This window comes from Telmatherina bonti (genome assembly GCF_933228915.1).
Source record: "Telmatherina bonti genome assembly, chromosome: 13".
Classification (NCBI taxonomy): Eukaryota; Metazoa; Chordata; class Actinopteri; order Atheriniformes; family Telmatherinidae; genus Telmatherina; species Telmatherina bonti.
Window position 1 is genome coordinate 27,205,298 of NC_136611.1, and position 17,884 is coordinate 27,223,181.

At 38.8% G+C, this 17,884-nt stretch overlaps 1 protein-coding gene across 3 annotated transcripts in view; it reads right to left on the minus strand.

Annotated features, from left to right (window-relative positions):
• Positions 1–17,884, minus strand: part of ep400 (E1A binding protein p400) — a 34,185-nt gene that overhangs the window by 5,923 nt on the left and 10,378 nt on the right. For 2 of the 3 annotated variants that reach the window (XM_079251431.1, XM_079251429.1), the window contains exons 17-44: positions 17,689–17,858; positions 16,966–17,140; positions 16,714–16,850; positions 15,903–16,089; positions 14,092–14,261; positions 13,716–13,903; positions 8,128–8,301; positions 7,719–7,871; positions 7,407–7,477; positions 6,364–6,647; positions 5,900–6,099; positions 4,696–4,865; positions 4,011–4,207; positions 3,759–3,870; positions 3,356–3,631; positions 3,189–3,263; positions 2,902–3,036; positions 2,767–2,811; positions 2,463–2,616; positions 1,995–2,227; positions 1,707–1,880; positions 1,568–1,615; positions 1,326–1,462; positions 991–1,047; positions 822–900; positions 350–496; positions 203–248; positions 24–121 (exon numbers count right to left, since the gene is read on the minus strand). In XM_079251431.1, the coding sequence (XP_079107557.1) occupies positions 24–121; positions 203–248; positions 350–496; positions 822–900; positions 991–1,047; positions 1,326–1,462; positions 1,568–1,615; positions 1,707–1,880; positions 1,995–2,227; positions 2,463–2,616; positions 2,767–2,811; positions 2,902–3,036; positions 3,189–3,263; positions 3,356–3,631; positions 3,759–3,870; positions 4,011–4,207; positions 4,696–4,865; positions 5,900–6,099; positions 6,364–6,647; positions 7,407–7,477; positions 7,719–7,871; positions 8,128–8,301; positions 13,716–13,903; positions 14,092–14,261; positions 15,903–16,089; positions 16,714–16,850; positions 16,966–17,140; positions 17,689–17,858 (4,092 nt within the window). The remainder of the gene's footprint in view (positions 1–23; positions 122–202; positions 249–349; positions 497–821; positions 901–990; positions 1,048–1,325; positions 1,463–1,567; positions 1,616–1,706; positions 1,881–1,994; positions 2,228–2,462; positions 2,617–2,766; positions 2,812–2,901; positions 3,037–3,188; positions 3,264–3,355; positions 3,632–3,758; positions 3,871–4,010; positions 4,208–4,695; positions 4,866–5,899; positions 6,100–6,363; positions 6,648–7,406; positions 7,478–7,718; positions 7,872–8,127; positions 8,302–13,715; positions 13,904–14,091; positions 14,262–15,902; positions 16,090–16,713; positions 16,851–16,965; positions 17,141–17,688; positions 17,859–17,884) is intronic. The other variant, XM_079251430.1, reaches the window with a different exon arrangement.

Below are 17,884 nucleotides of genomic sequence, written 5' to 3' on the forward strand. Positions count from 1 at the left end.
AGCAGTTAGCAAACATGACTCACAGAGAGGGTGCCTGGTATGACTGGAGATGCCAAGCGTTTGTTGGCCTGGAAGGGACTTGGAGCTACGGTGTTCACAATCACATTCCCCCCTACGGTGGCTACGAGAAACAAAGAGAAATGAATGAAATGCTGAAACATCAACAACAGTGAAATATGAAGCCTGTATATTGTCAACATACCAGCCTGCAAGGTTGTGCCAACGGTGGCGTTCTTTATGGCTCCAGCCTGAAAAACAAAAACATGCAACAGTTGTGTAAAACTTTCTTTACATCAAACAACTTTTAAACTTTCTGCTAGTAAAGCTAAATTAGTAGAGTAGTACTCACCAGTACAGCTGCATTCGGCACTGCAGCAGGTTGAGGGACCTGAGCTTGGCCAGCAGCAGGAGCTTGGGCCTGACCAGGTGCAGCCCCGGCCTGGGGAGCTCCAGTCTGTTGCTGGGCTAACTGGGCCTTCTGTTGCTCTGCAAGAGCCTGCAGACACAAACACATCATTAAAAAAAAAAAACAATAGGAATGCCCAAATGCAAACATGTGCCTGAAGAAGACCAAAAATGGAGGCCAAGATCAGACTTAAGCGGTGTCTGGTGATTTATCTTGGCAAACGCTGGGAGATGCCAACATGAATGTATTGAGTCAGAAGCAGCAGAACAAACATGTCTACTGTGATGTGGTGGTCAGGCAGTTTTATAAGTGAACATCAGATTTTAAGGATAATGAATGTTCTCTTCTATTGGATGTAGTAAAAAAATAAAATACTTGTAGCTTTTGCATAAACATCTTCACTGCGGACATTTACCTTTTTCTCCTTGGCAATTCTTTCAGCACGCTGAGATGCCACCTGAATGGGGGGCAGGGGCTTGTCATAACTGATTCCACTAAAAGAGGAGAAAAAAAAGAAAAGATAATGCTTAACATTTGGATTTAAAGTTCAGATATTAGTAGAAAAACGGCAAACTCAAGCATACCTTTCTGCCAAGACAGATGCATGTTTGGGATTCTTCTGAAATGGATTCATTCCAAGCCTGTAGGACGTAGTAATAGAAAAACAAAAAGCACAAAATAAGTGTGTCTGTCCCATGTAACCAATTTTTTTTTTTAATAAAAACTTCTCAAGATCAAATCATATTGGATAAGACAGTTTTTATTCAGAAACCCCCCCCCCCCCCCCCCCCCCCCCCCCCCCCAAAACACACACACACACCTCCACCTATTAGTCACAAAATTCCAATAATCTCATGTTTTACATTCTGGCTGCATGACACGACTGATGAATTCATTGTAAACCAGTAGAGGTACGTACAGTGGTTTGATTGGTGGGCTCCTCTTGCTGGCAATTATTTTCATGAGTTCAAAGCGACTGTTGTACAGTTGAATTTGAGAGGCATTGTCATCCTGTGTGTAGATCTGACAGGTCCTTAGAGGCCGGCTGTTCTTCGACTAGAGGCACACACACATTGAGGAGGGAAAAAGAGACTTTAAATTCAGACAGAAATTCAAGAGGAAAAGAATATTTTATGAATACAAAAAAACTGGAGAGGATACCTTGTAGATGCTCTTGGTTTTCTTCTTGGGGTTTGCCTCATACACCAACTGGAAAATTAAATAAAAGGATCAGCCAAATAAGCACATGGTGATGTCAGAGCAGAAATGCATGAGCTCGGTGGGTGCATGCGATTGGTACCTTGCCCTCTTCCCTGGGAATGATGACATTCTCGTAGCGGTTCCGACACTGTTTGGGTGAGCGGTAGATGCGGCTGCAGGAGTTCACCACATCGCTCACCAGATCCCAGTTAGGTGTGTGGGCAGGAGACACGATTGTCAAGTTTAGAGGCAACTCCAGCAACTGCTTCACAGCCTAACAGACACACCACCGAGATGCATTATTTCATCACATGCACGTGAGGATTTCGCCATTTCCACAAATGTGGTTTGGAAAGAATGACTATCATCGAGCAGGTAAAGACAGTACCTGAAGCAGAGCCCAGTCCTCACTGATGAGCCACTCTGGGTTGTCTTGACCTGCCTCCACGGACGTTTTAACCAGCGATGGGAGGGGTTTTGCAAAGGGTGCCTGCTGCTTGAGGGAAAAGTTCTTTTTCTGGTCTTTGCCCTCACGACGAACTTTAAGCATGCTGGCCTTTTCGAAGAGAGAACGTGGGGGTATGACTGTCTCTCCATGTCCCTTCTTCTTCTTTCTGGCTGCTGCTGGACAAACAGTTAAGTGAGGACAAGGAGAGAAAACATGAAAAAAATAATTGTTTAATGATTTATTTGTTGTGAGAACCTAAGTTAAATTGCGTTACACAGTAATTTTTAAGTATTTTAAAACTATTCCTGCCTGAAACTTGAAAGTAACTTTAAAGTACAGCATGCACAAGTGTCTAATCATACAACACTGTATTATTTTACAAAAGAAGATCTGAAATAAATACTTCACCTGAAGGGTCCATCTTGAGTCTCTTGTGCTCCTTGCGAATGTAGACGGGAGGCAGTTTGGACTCAGGCATAGGTGTGGTGTCATACATCAGCATTATCATTGAATCAATATAAATATCATTGTCATCCTGTGGTGGTGTAGGTGGAGTCCAAAGCTATGTAGAAGGATCAAAGGGCAGAGCAGACATTTTTTTCATAAAAATCCTGAATTTCATAAATAACAGTAGTGTGTGGAAAAAAAGGGGCCTTTAAAAAATAAATATAACTGAACACTTTCCACAAACGCGCCACAATGAACATCTTACCGGCATGATTTCAGTATGACCGTCCTCTGCATCAAATACATACTCCTATAAAACAATAAGGAAAATGTTCAACAGCAGCTCGACACAAGCCACATATCCCCTCTTGGCCTAACAAACGCCATCGTGGTCACCCACCATATTGTATGCATCCTCTCTGGTGTAGGTGAAGAGATCTTCTTCTCCCTCTGTCATCTGGCGCTCCTCCTCCTCCTCCTTTAGCTTCTTGAGCTGCTGCAACTCCCAACCTCTCTTTGCGCACTCCAGCTGCTCCTGGAAAATGGAAAACACACGGCATGAATCAGTCATGAACACGTCATTATAGATACTTCAATACAATCTTCTTTAAGGAACCATTTCCCCGATTCGACTGCACATTTGTAAATTTACTCTGCAAATCTGTTAAAAACAATCAATTTTCTTACCTTCAGTGCAGCTTCATCATCACTAATGTGGAGATACTCCAGATAGTGCAAGGCATATCTTTCAATAGGAGTTAGCTGTTTTTGGGAGAAGCGGATATAAAATATAATTTTTATTTTCATTTTTAGCTAAAACAAATTTCTCAGGAGTATAAAGAGGATAAAACTACCTGTTCCATGACTGCATTTAGTTCATCTATCTGCACAGGTTCTTCTTTAACTTGACTCTCTGACTCCTCAGACTCTTTGCCTCCTGATTTCTCCTCCTGCTGTTTACCTTCCTCTGGAAGGGAATCCAGGTTTATACTGTGGAGAGCCTGGATGTAGGGTCTTGCGACTTTGGGAGAAATGGCTTCAGAGGCCGACGACTCTTGGTGAAGAACCACAAACTCCTCCACCTTTACTCCTGAGCCCGCCTCCACTTCAAAGAGATCCTGGATTGTCCGCTATAGAAACAATATTAAGTCAGACACTTTATGACTTATTTGAATAAAACTATAGTTATGCTTTTTGAAAACAACCTCACAGATATCTGCGTGGAAAATAGTTACTTTGAACACTGACTTAACTTACTTGTGTAAGAAAAGCTAAAGTGTAGTCGGTACCCTGGGCAGCCACCTCTCTAATGAGGTCCTTGGTGCCATTCTTCAACAGTTTCTCTTCAATGGAATTCCCACTCTCCAACCTGGGAAAAAAATCCACACATGTCCTTCGCCGTTAATATTCTGAGAGAGAAAACTGAATCGACTCACTCTTTACAGGTGATGGACTGAGAAACACAAAAATGGAGAACATAAAGCGATGGCTTTGTGCCTATAACAGCACCTGTATATGTGTATATCCTTGGATCGTCCTATTTTGTCACACCACTCCTGGGTGCGAGCATCCATGCTTGGATTGAGGTCTGTATCGTAAAAGATGACGGCGTCGGCATCAATCATGGTTCCAACAGCTGAGCAGCAGCGGTTGGTCAGGATGCTGCAGAACACCTGCCTGTTTCTATTAAACTTCTTCATATTTTCCTGCAAGATCACATCAGAAAACACATGAACAGATGAAGACAAAACGTTTTTGTCACAGTTTTAGCTTATAAACTCAAAGAGCATATATTTTCACTTTACTTGGGAAAATTTGTGTTTTTGTTATAAAAAACTGACATTATTAATATGCAACACAGATTCCTTCTCATATCTATTGCAGATCTGTATATGACAGCTGGGACCAGTTAGTTTCCTTTATATCTATTGTTTCACAACAACGACAAATCATTTTTAGTGACAAAAAAACAAGAGTGATAAATATACTCATTACTTTAGATGTCATTTAAAAATAACAATCAAGAACAGAATCAGAGTCCTTCATCACATCTGACCATGGCTGGGCGCTCCCACATGACATACGGTGTAAAAGCATTGCACTGACAGAAACACATCATTTCCACAGGAGCTGCAAAACATTTCTGCTAGAAGTTTGGTTCGTCACAAGCAAAATGAAATTGTAGTGATTTTACCTGTCTTTCATCAAAAGTGAAGCTTTCATCAATGCGCACATAAGTGAGCTGCCTGTAGTCCAGGAAGGCCTCCAGGATGTCGAGCATTTTCACCATTTGAGTAAAGATGAGGACGCGGCGACTCTCTGATCTGAGCTTCTGCAGCAGAATGGCAAGTGCTTCCAGCTTACCTTCAATACAGAAACATATTAATAATTGTCATTCTCCAAGTCAAGAGAAATGTTTTTATCAAAGTTGACTTTAGATGAAATGCGGTTGCTCCCCTTACAGCCCAGAAGCAATGTAACATTTCTACAGAAAAAAAAGTGCACATCATCAAGAGCTTTTTCTTTTTTAATATTTGCAGCTCTGCAGGATAATATATTAACTGATAATAACAGAGATGAACATGGAAAAAAATGCATCTTTATGTCTTTATTTTCCCATCTGAAGACTGAACTGACACACTTCACTGCATTTACACTGTCAACGAGAGGGTTGTGCACAATTATCAGTTCCTCTAGTTGAAGCGAAGTATTAGGATAACTCATTCATCGTCTGTAGGCTGCGGGATGGAGGAAACAAAGAATCATTAGCTGTGCTTCCATTACTGCTACACCTGCACAAAACCTAAATATCGCAATAAGAAACTGGTCATGGAAACGCATTAAAAAAAGCCTTTCAAATATCCCTGTAAAGATTCTATGCTCTCCCAAGGTGGTTTTTCAGATGTTTTCATGCAGAAAACTGTAATATAAACACTTTTTTCTTTTCTTTCTTTTTCTTTTTTCGTTTACACGTTTAGACATGACATGGGATCATTTGACCAGTTTATTTCAGGTACAGATGGTGCGGTATGGATGGATGGAGGAGATGGGAAGTTTTTTTTTTTTTTACAAATAATTAAAGAGGAAAATTTAACTGTCATCCTTGAGAGCAAAGCAGAGCAAAATGCTAATTTTAGGAAGAGAAATGAAGGAGGTGACAAATCCACCGCAGAAAGTGGATAGATCAATACCAACAGCTGCAAATCGCAGTTGTGGTTTGTCAAAATTTTTGCTTTTTTTTTTTTTTTTTTTTTTTTTTTGCAAAAAGCTGTAATGTGAATGCAGCTACAATCTGAATGGATCTTTTGATTGATACAAAAAGCTATAAAGAGTAAAAGTTCTAGTTATTTTTTGGTTTTCTGTTGCTTCTTTGCAAGCAAAATAAGAAAAGAGCAAACCTGAGTCCATCTGCATCAGCTGTAAGTCAGGATGACTGAAGATATGCCTGGTTACTAAATGGTGGATGTCTGCACTATAGGGGGCAGACGCTGCCTGTAGCTGTTTGTGAAAGGACTGCTGAAGGCTGCAGGGCACTGTGGGAATGGCTGCACACAAGCGAGGAGGTGGAGCTAAAGTTGGAGGCGCCGCACACATCAGCCTGCAGGATAATAACATATGTACATAAAGTGAGTCATTATGAAGGTTAAGAAAGAAAACACCTAAAGCTGAATCTTTTTTTTTTTTTTTTAAAAACCATCAAAGATAAATTCAGTGCCTTTATCTGATTAATAAACAATATTAAGTGCCTTTTCAAACCAATCAATTCTAAATAAAAAGCCAGTGAGTGATATAGCCATGTTTAATTATTCACAACCATAATGCAAATCAGATCAAACAGCATTTTACCGGTGAGCTCAAGTACCTCTTGATAAGGCCTCCAGAAGCTTCCATGTTGCTCACAGAAAGCAGAGAGGACCTCAGCACAGAAGTGGTTCCCACGCAGGTTCTCTGTGCCCTCAGACAGCTCTCTCTACCCACCCACCTCCAGCCCCCAGCTGGGGCAGAATGACCAGGTTCTGGACTCACAGTGCAAGCCTGCAGGAGATCTGATCCATAGAGCACTCTGCGGCTACAACGCTGCTCATTTGCTTCAAACAAACGGCTCAAACGCTGTTTCAGCAGCAGAGTCTTTTCTTCTGAAGGTTCCTGGACATAAAATGACAGGTGGCATGTATGCTTGTTTCTTTATGACAACTTATTTACTAAATGAAACTACAAGATACATCAAATTAAAATAGTAAAAAGGGAAATGTTTTTCTGCATGTACTCATTACAAAAACAAAACTCATTCAACAGTTTAAATATAGAAAATTCATTCCAGAAACTGTAACATAGCTTTGTCTTTTAGATGAAGCAACTTTTTGCATACAGCTGTCTACATGATCATTTTCTACCACTCTGACTGGAGCCTGTTTCAACCCCTCACAACATTTCTACTCCGTTTTGTCTTGTCTGTACAAATAACCACCCATTTCCACTTTTCACATTATTTTTTCTAAGATTAAATTGAATATTGAAGATTATTGTCCTTTTCAAAGGTCCATTAACTTTGTTTGACTTCACATTATGAACAGATGGCTCTACATAATCTTCAAGCTTTCATTATTAAAACTATAACTGAATCAAACATGCTTACTGTTACTATTCAGCTGGTTCAAATGCCCAGCTCTTATCTGGCTTATGTGTTTGCTGGCAAACGGAAATATTGATATTCTGGAAAAAGAATAAATCTAAGTTCCTAATTTCTTTGTTTTCTTTTAATAAACACACATTATTACAAGAAAATGATTTTACTCTTCAGTTTTTTCATAACAGTGTGTATATATGTTGTGAAAAGTATGTAACTTTTATCTTTTAGTTATATTCTTACATTTTCACAGTGACATTTTGGCTGAAAGTACTAACCTGTGCACCACCCTGGGTTGCAGCAGCAAGCTTAGTGGGGGATGATGTAGCATTTGTAGTAACACCAGATGCTACAAGAAACAAAGAAAAAAATGATATGTTAAATTAAAAAAATTATACACATACGTATGCACACACACACCCGTGCGCAGAGATAGAGAGCAAAAAATGTGGCCATCTTGAAATACATACGAGTGTTGAACTTGCAGAACAGGCAGACAAGCATTGTTTTGTGAGGAAGTAGCACAAGGATGAATAAAGAGAAGTGATTAAGAGACAAAGATCCTAAAGCCTTATCTTAGCAAAAGTCACCTTGCTGAGCCGCTGACAGAGCAGGATGAGGTGTACCAGGTGTAGCAGAGGCACTGGAGGCAGGAACGGCTTGAGGCATTGTTTGCATTACCATGGATCCCTGGGGTCTTATGATTTGCTGCCCTGGAGCTGACACAATTTGCAGGATGTTGCCTAAATCCAAGACACATACAGAAACAGGTGAGAGGCACTTGTTTAGAGCCCAACACAAGCTACAGATGCATCCATTTTAAAGCAATGCCTGAGGCCAAACTGGATTAAGCCCACATGAAAAATAAATATTCAACATGTTTAAATTCTGTAAACCAACATGATAATCCCAAGAAACCAAAAAATGACTCCATGCAAACGTCAAAAGAGGACAGAAAGATGAAGAAATAAAAAAATGTGATGATGGGATGTACATTACCGAGTGTACCTTGGAGCTGCAAGGGCTGCCCAGTGGTGAGCTGCCGAAGCTGACTGGGGGACAAAGTGAACTTGTTCCCCTGAAACTGCAGAGTGACCGGAGTCTCTGGCTGAGAAATACGATTCTGACCGCCTGCTATGTTGGCCAGCTGGGCAATCTTCACCACGTCTCCACCTTCAATCGAAAGGAAAGAAACACTTAAAGACAGACTAAAAATTATTTAACAACATTTTTCACTGTTACAAAAACAATATATTTAGCTGGTTAAAAGGGTGTAAAAGAGACATGCAGAACCAAAGTGGATTAATCAGTGGGGAGATCAAAACTCTCCACAACAGAATCATAGAAGCTCCTATTTTCACAAATTATATAAGGAGCAAAAAGGGCTGCAAGGGCAGAACATGGGAGATACAGAGCTGGAAACATAGGCATACATAAAGCTGTGTAATTAACACTTTTTCAAGGAAACACACGAGACAAAGTACATGAAGACATTAGGAGACTGGGGTCCAAAATACTAAAAATAAAAAATATGTTTCGAATATAATCATGAAATTTAAAAAAAAAATAAAATAAAAAAAAAATAAAAAAAGCATATTTCAAAATTACTTAGTCAACGTTGGCTATCAAATATAAGGTTTTTGTTTATTAAATAAAAATAAATAAAAAAATAAAAAATGTATTAATTACAAAACAAAATACACACATTCTCAGGCCCAAAGCATAGAGCCTTCTTTATGTTATTATTACCAAATTTACTAGATTTTAAGTCAAAATTTCAATTGCTCCATGTTAAACAAAAAAAAAACCTTCTACTAACTGTGGAATTTACGTCAATTAGAAAATACAACATCTCATAACTTCTGCCAAATATAAAACAGACGCTGATGGTGTGAGTCCCATTTATCAGTATTTATTGAAATACAATTAAATCATTTCTATGTGGCAATATTCTATTCTACAGTCATTTGGCAGAAGCTTTTATCCAGAGCAACTCACATGTGATCAGTTTTAATACCTAACAAGCATGTTGTGCTGTAAACAACCAATTTATGGCAATATGTGCTCTGCGCAGGTGCTCTGAAGAGGTTTTCAGTCATGCAGTCTACTTGTTATGACCTCATGCAGCCATTAACTGAGTCTCAAAAATGCTTAAAACAAGACAAAGTCTTGCTTGTCTGCATTCAACTTCAGTCTGCAAGACAGAGGTGATCTTTTCAGACATGTAATACGTTAACAATTGATTAGCTTCACCAATCAGACAGATTGGCATTCAGCAAATAATTTAAATATCACTTTTTATTTAATGTTCCTCATGCTTCATCTAAGCATGTATCTGATGGTTGATAGGGAACCAGTTTGTGGAAGACTGGACAGTACATTGTAAAATGTGTAATTTTTAGAGGATCCTATTAAATATGCTGATTTATAGTCAAACGGAGAGCAAAATCTTTGACTCAAATGGTGTGAAAATGACAAAATATGAATTATGACTCACTAAACTGTGAAAGCAATTTAGGACAGCGCTATTATTTAATAATAACAGAGATTTCTGTCAACAGCAGATCATCTGTTAAACAGACCCACAGCTGTGCCTATCTGCTTCTGAATATAGACACTAAAACTCAGACTTGAGAAGTGTTCAAAGTAACACACACACACACACACATCATCATCAGGAAAGACAAATTCACACTGTTATCACAAAATGTCATGAAAAAGCACCAGGGGGAAATTCAGGCAACACACAAATTCAGCTGCCACTGGGTTAATATACGTAGTGCATCTCTGACCAAGTTTTTGCCATTTCTATCAATATTTTCTATTATGCACAAAATAATCTTGATGGCAATCCCTAATATTTGTTCATGACACAAATCCTGGCAAAATGATGGACTCAATACCTTATGAGAAAGTAAAGTAAGCTGTCTCATTTGGCAATTGTAAACAAATCAAAATGAACAAAACAGCAAAAACAAACAAAAATTCCAGTGGCTATTAGGGAATAATCTTTGATTTTCAGAGTATATTCTGTGAAAAACAATTTTACCTTCATGGGAGTGTTCTGACCACATTTACACACAAAGCAAGAAACTGCTCATCGAATCTAATGGTCTAAGTCACAGGTGCCAAACTCTAGTCCTCGAGGGCCAGTGTCCTGCAGGTTTTTGTTGTCTCAATGCTCCATAACATCTGACTGAATCTAATAAACCTATTGTCAACAATAGGCTGACAAAAAGCTGTTTGATCCATTTGATTCAAATCAGATGTGTCTGAGCAGGGAAACAACAAAAACCTGTTCGATAGTGGCCCTCAAAAACTGGAGTTTCACACCCCTGGTCTAAGTGATTTGGATTAACTTCCTTGCCTGCAATAATGCTGCAATGGGACAGATTATTGCTACATTTAAAGAAGAAAAAAAGATTTTCAAAAAAGTTAAGTTTAAATGCCAATATAATAAGTAAAAACAAAGCAGCATCTTGTTTTCCTTTCTTCTTCTTTTTTTTATTTTTATTTTTTTACATATTTAAATACTGTGTGTTACTGAAAAAGTTTCAGATTTGAGGGTTTGACAATCTGTGGTACTTCCCACATGCTTATCAATGACACTAAAGATGAAATAACATGGCAGCAAAGAAAAACAAAACAAAGAAACCCTGCAGCTGGGCTGATGCAAGATACAAAAGAATATTAGTAAATTGGGAGAAAAATATTAAAAAGAGTGGAGATATCCCTGGATTTTTCAATAGGGGGACATTTTCCCTTGTATTTTGGTGTAAATAGTGATAGGTGCAGGACTCTTTGCACTTTGACCAATACTATCAAGATGTTTACAGTTGACTGTTCAGCATTATAAATGCAACCAGTGGTGGCGATCACGCATCACAATGTAAAAGTACCTGTCTTTTGTAAATGAGAGACAACTTTAAATAATGGAAGAGCAGAAACTTTAGCTATTGACTGTAATGTAGAAAAAAAGAAAAAAAATTGTTGGTAGGAAACTGAAATGTCTATTGCAGCTATATGAGATCTTGTCCTCCTGAGGGCATTTCTCTCTGGTGCCACTGGCGAGTAGATTCCCATCTTTCTGCAACAGTTTTGAACAATTCAGTGACAGACTTCTCTTGAAAATACTAAACTTTTAGTGCAGTATACATGATTACCAAATGTAATTGATTAATGTTTACGAATTGTGTTCTTTATAAATATTGGTGTGACGGCAAAGATTTTTGGGTCTCAATAATCTACACCCATGTGCAAGGGAAAACATGTATCAGGTTGAAAAAGCCTGGAAATTCCTTCCCATTAAACAGCATAGTGATACAAAGCGTGACTTAAGTGGGTCATTCATAGCATACATGCAGGTTTTAAGAAAGAAAGTGGGGAATGCTGAGGCTGTCGAGATGCTGCTGATATGGCTACAGCTCTAGTGTTAAGAGACTTCTTTTCCAATACATGTAAGCTGTGTGAGCCCCGATAAATTACCACAATCACTGCACCACCAGTGCTGCCTTTCCACATATGAAGCCATTTTCTTTAGAGAAATAAAGAGTGAACACATATCAGCAGTGCCTCATGTAAAGGCCTCAGTGTAAAGCAGCCAAAACTGTTGTGCCAGAGGTGGAGGGAAACGTTGAGATGAAGGGAAGGGCAGGCCACTTACTAGGCAATCGTGCCTGGGCCTGAGATGTAAGAACCAATCTCTGGGACAATAAGCTGGGCTGAATGGCATGGCTGGGGGCTAAAGCTGGTCTGGGGACCTGGGGTGTTAATCCAGGCTGGCTCATGGGAGCCACAGAGCCCACAACTGCACCAGTTAAGGTCTGGGCCATGGCTACAGGGGTAGCCCCCAACGCATGCTGCCCAATGCCACTATTCCCAGAGGAGGCTACAGAAGAGGCTGCAGTGTTGTTGCTGCTGCTGACAGGAGTGGTAGCCTGGGCTCTCTGAGTAGCTGATCCAATGGCTGCGGAGTACAAGGCAATGGGGTATGGGACTCCATGTTAAGGGTAACCCAATACTTAGTCAAACTTCTTTCTTCATTTATATACTCAGCAGTGGTGGGCCGACAAGGAAGCAATACCATGGGAAGGTATTATCGCTACTAAATAACAGGGTATAATGGCACATTCATTTGGTCCAAATTGATCAGTAAAAGCAGAGTCTGCTGTCTAAACATTTTTGTGACCACAGATTCCCTGCTCTAACAATAAGAGTCAATAAAAGCAACTATGTGTGTGTGTGTAAATACAAAGCCCCTGGAGGCATTTGACCAACGACGACTTAGGTAAAAGCGTGGTCAAACAAAATGGCTACATCTGCGATGATAAACAAAAATCGATAAAGCTTTTAACTTATGTCATGCTGACACAGCAGGAGTTCTAGTCTTTTTTGTTGTCATGTTGACAGTATGTCAACGTAACAGCAACAATAAGCTTTAGCTGTTATGACTATTCAAATAATACTGCAATTATTATTATTCTTTTTTTTTAACTTTTTTAAAAATTTATTATGCATTTACAGGGTTCCAGAGCTAAGATAACAAAATAGGAGAGGCTAAAAGAGACAGTGACTTAGGGAGTGGAAAGTTGGTCCAGCTTCCAAAGGCTGCAATTGTTACACCTACGGCCCTTTTCCATTAGCAGCTATCAAGCCCCTACCCCTTTCAGCCGACACCGCACTACCTAGTTTCTGTCGTTTCCATTACAATTGAGGCGCCCTTATTGTTGACAAGATTGATGTAAGGTAGTACATATCGTGAAGTAATATGTTTGCAACACACACACACAGCACAACAATGAACGACGTAGAGAGGATGCTTTACCTGCGGCTTGGTCTGGCTTGCAATCAGGAAACGATTACATGAACAGAGCCAGAGAGGGCAGGTGGTCAAAAAACCATTGTGTTGCTGCCTGCTTGATACTACTCAAAAGTAATGAGAAATCACTCTCCTTACTCTTCCTGTGACGTTAAATTCTGGCTAATAGTGGCCTGCAAACTGTTCACTCCATACCGACAGAACCTTAATGGAGTGAGTGCTAAAAATGTGTTTACTAGGCCTGGGAAAATCCTAATGGAAAGACGTAAACCAGGAGGACAGGTGTCAGGCTTGGCTTTGCAGGTGCTAGTGGAAAATGGCCAGTTACATTAAGGTTGTGCTACCGTCTGAGAAAAGCAATACAGCCAACCCACCACTGCTGCATGGAAGCACAGACTGAAAAACAAGAAGACTTTATGACGACTGAAACCTGCTTGTGAAAGTAAAACAAAGTCCTGAACTTTTACAAATGTACTACTCTCCGTAAATGTGCACCTACTGCACAAAATATTTGTGCAAATATCAACAATCACCATATTTTATAAATGAGTACAGTGTTATTTTTTTCTGAATGCATAAGATATTAAAGATTAATTTAAATTTAAAATCTCCATCATGCAACATAACACTGCATAATGCATAAAATGCAAACACACAACTTGCACAAGCAAATGGATGAAAGAACCAAACAAACATCTATGGAAGGTGAAGTTTATTATTACAGTTTGAAATTACCTGTCCTGTGCAAAACACTACCCTGATATCTTACCGTGAGAAGTGGGGGTTGTCGTTGCAGGGGTGACAGGGGACTTGCCCCTCGCCTGGCCTGCCTGGCTGGTGGTGGAAGGAGTGGTGCTAGTAAGGGTAGAGCTTGTTGGAGGACGCTGACCTGTTGCATTTGCAAAGGCAGCTAAGCGGCCTTCTGGTTTTGTCCCATACTGAACTGGCTGGAACAATCTTCGAAAAAAAAAAAACAAACAACAAAAAACAAACAAAAAAACAGAACAAAATATAACAGCTTGTTTTATGTACATATGAAAAAAATAGTTTAAATTGTTGGGGTTACATGTTAGAACACTGAAATCTAGTATGACAATATGCAGGTTTATGTCACATTGTTAAACAGGTGAGATTTCAGTGCTCACCTCATGGGCTTTATTGGACACGGCTTGAGTTTTGGTGGTGGCTCCGGACCGCTGTAGATTTCCTCTATGAGCTGCTGGGTGATTTTTAGTTTGGGTAGTGACTCTTCTGTCTCATAACGGGTCAGTCTGTTCTCATTATTGATCAGATCAAATATGGACAGGTTGGAAATCTAGGACATTAAACAAAAAAAAAAAAAAAGAAAAAGAAAAAGAAAAAAACAGTTAAAATGTAGCAATGAAGATAATGAACACCTCCCCCAAACAAGGGAAAAACTGCATTTAGCATCAACAAGACATATACAAATATTGCTTTTATACCTCAATCACAATTTCAATATGCTTGACACATCTTACAAGTGAAGTTTTCCTTTACATGGGTAATGATATTTCAAACCCAATTACATTTAAGTTTGGAGGTTATGTAAAACATAAATGAAACAGAATAAAATTATTTAATCAGTTAACTCTAAATAATTGAAAACTATATTTAACTGAATACACTACAGACAGTATATTTAATGTTCAAACTGTTCATTGTTTTGTTTTTCCCAAAGTCATTTTCTATTTGATCACGCCAACATATTCCAAAAAGCTCGGACAGGGGCAATAAGACATCTGTTTGGGACATTCAGATTAATTGAAGTTAATAGAAAACAGGTGAGAGAGAGAGATTTTTACTACTTTGTGAACAACTGCGTGAGCAAATTATGGAACAGTTCAAAAGCAAGTTTCTCAACGTACAAATGGAAAGAATTTAGGGATTTAATCACCTACAGCGTATAAAGTTATAACATCCTGAGAATCTGGAGAAAGAAAATGAAAGAAATGTGGAAAAGTATGATGTTGTCTGATCAGTCCACAATTCAGTCATTTTGTTATGGTATGTGGGTGTGCTGGTGCCCATGATATGCCTAAGTTTTCACATATGTAAAGGTTCCATTAAGGTACATACAGGTTTTGGAGCAACATATGCTGCCATCCAAGTGGTTTCCTTTTTTTTTTTTTTTTTTTTTTTGGGGGGGGGGGTTCCTTGCTTATTTTAGAAAGACAATGCTAAGCTACATTCTGCACATGTTAAAACAGCGCAGCTTAGTATTGAGAGTATGGGTACTTCATTGGCCTGACTGCAGTCCAGACCTGTGTTTCAATAAAAATGCAGCGCAAAATATGACAACAGAGACCCTGAACTGTTGAGGAACTAAGATTTTACATCAAACAAGAATGGGAAAGAATTCCACCTGCAAAGCTTCAACAATTCGTGTCCTCAGTTCCAAACTGCTTAGTGAGAGCAAGGAACAAAGAAAGATGTGTAACAGCGGCAAACATGCCCTTGTCCAAGCTTAATTTGTCATGTGTTGCAAACATCAAATTTAAAATGAGTGAACATTTACAAAAAAAAAAAAAAAAAAACCCCAATGAAGTTTATCAAACTGAATATGAAATATCTCATATATTTTATATAGATATATAGAGAGATATGCATATGTGTGTGTGTATATATGCATGTATGCTGGGAGGCTGTTGGCGCTTGCACAGTGTGCTGCAGTCCTTTGGGTGTGTTCCATTATTGCATGTGGACAGCCTGATGTGTCCGGTCTTGTCTTCATAGTGCATTCAACTGAATATAGGTTAAAAGGGATTTGCAAATCATTGTATTGTTTTTATTTCCATTTTAACATCCTGACTTCACTGGAATCAGGGTTGTACTTGAAGAAATTACCACCATCCATTAAATTGGTCATGGGTAAATTTAACTACCCAATTAGCTAAGCAATACTTTCTTTTAGAACTATGTCTGCACTGGCATATACCTCGCTTGAGTCACGCTCCAAAGCTTTCAGCACCAGTGATGGGACACTGTACTGAAGAGAGGAACAGAAGTAGGAGTTGCTGGTTTCTCTGGGTGCCACCAGTTCAGGATGATTACACACTCGCTGTAATTGCATCAAAACCTGAAGCACACTGACAAAATGGCCTGTCTTCAGTGCCTCTTGAGACCTAAAAAAGGACAAAAGCAATTATTTTAAGCACACCCAAAAAATAAGAGCAACCTAGAAGCAACCAATGTTACATACAATGCAGACCTTTGTTTATTCCTTTTTCTAGATAAGATTATTTACACAGACACTGGTTGTTGTTTGTTTTGTTTCAACTAGTTTTTTTTTTTTTCTGTACGTTTATTGTGTATGATAAGTCAGTCATGTGAGGTCTGGTGTGCCTTTATTTTGTTTCTGATGGGATTGAGTTTCTTTTTCTTTCCTTTTTTTAAATCTTTTTTCTTTCTATGCTCAGTTTTATTATATGTAATGCTTATCAAAGGTTTGCATGTCAACTGTAAAAGTATAAATAAAGTGTTTTTTAAAAAATTCTTTTCACAGAAAAAAAAAATCTATAAAATATATCAAAGTTTGACATTCAGGCACATCCATGTCATCTCTTCTGAAAACAAAATATGTGCTAAGATTTAAGTACTGAAAAATAAGTGCATTTTCCTGATTAAGCATATATAGTACAAATGTTTTCAAACTGTTGTAAATGAAAAGTCTACTTTGTCTACTGTAATGTTATTTATGATTGCATCGTATAACAAATAAGATATAGGGGCAAGGACATATATCTGACCCTGGTTGGGTGAGAATATCCTCGTAAAGGCTCTTTTGTCTGGATGAGAGACGGCACTTCAGGATGTGCTCATATTTCTTGGGAAGCTGTTTCTCCACATCCCTTTTGGAGCGTCTCAAGATAAATGGTTGAATCATCTATAATTCAGAGCAAAAGAGTGTTTCATATATAAATCTCATTTACAGATTGCAGCTGATGCTAATCCCACTACAATTCTCAACTGGCAGAAGATTATGCAGATGCTTTACCCACCCTGTGCAGACGGATGACCAGTTTGTGGCAGTAGTCCTGGTTCTGATCTGTGCCTGCCTTAACGGGAAAATCAGCGTAGGGCCGTGTGATTCCTGGCAACAGGAAATGGATCATGGTCCACAACTCTTTGAGAGTGTTCTGTAGAGGAGTGTTGATGAGAAGAATCCTCTGCTCACTGGAGGGGACACAGAATTATTTTAGTCAACTGAGTCATGGTGTATTATTTCAACAAAGTATCAAGTGCATTCTTGAACAATGAACAAATCTTGAAAATAATGTTCTAGTATATGAATGAATTCAATTCAATTCAACTTTATTTATATAGCGTCAAATCACGGCAATGCCATCTCAAGACGCTTTACAGACAGAGGGGAAAACATAATGAAGGCCAATTCATAACAGCCTATATAAGGAAACCACCAGATTGAGTTGAGTTGAATCTTTGATATCCATGATCTTTATAATAAAATTCAGCAAAACCTTAATATTAATTAGAAATTATACAAGTTTGAAAAATTTACACATTTATTACTACATCAAAAAAGGGATGTCCAAATGATTTCACTGGAGGCCACAGTCATGCAGGGGTTTTTCCTGCTTTAACTGAATGGCTCATTAACAGACTTCTGCTGAATTTGGGTGATTCCCCCTAAATTAAATCCAGTGTAGTGGAGCCCATCCTGCATTAAATCATCATATCATAGTGACTGTCACCTAGCTCACCTTCTGATAGCAAATATCATTTCCCAGTGTTTCTCCGTCAGACTTTTGATATGTTGAACTTCATCCAGAACCAGATGACTCCATTTCTTTTTCAGGAAATGACTCTGGTCTTTCATCAGTAGCTTGTATGATGTCACACACACATGGAAGCTGTTGGATTCATCCCACCACTGCAGACCAAATGATCAAATTATAC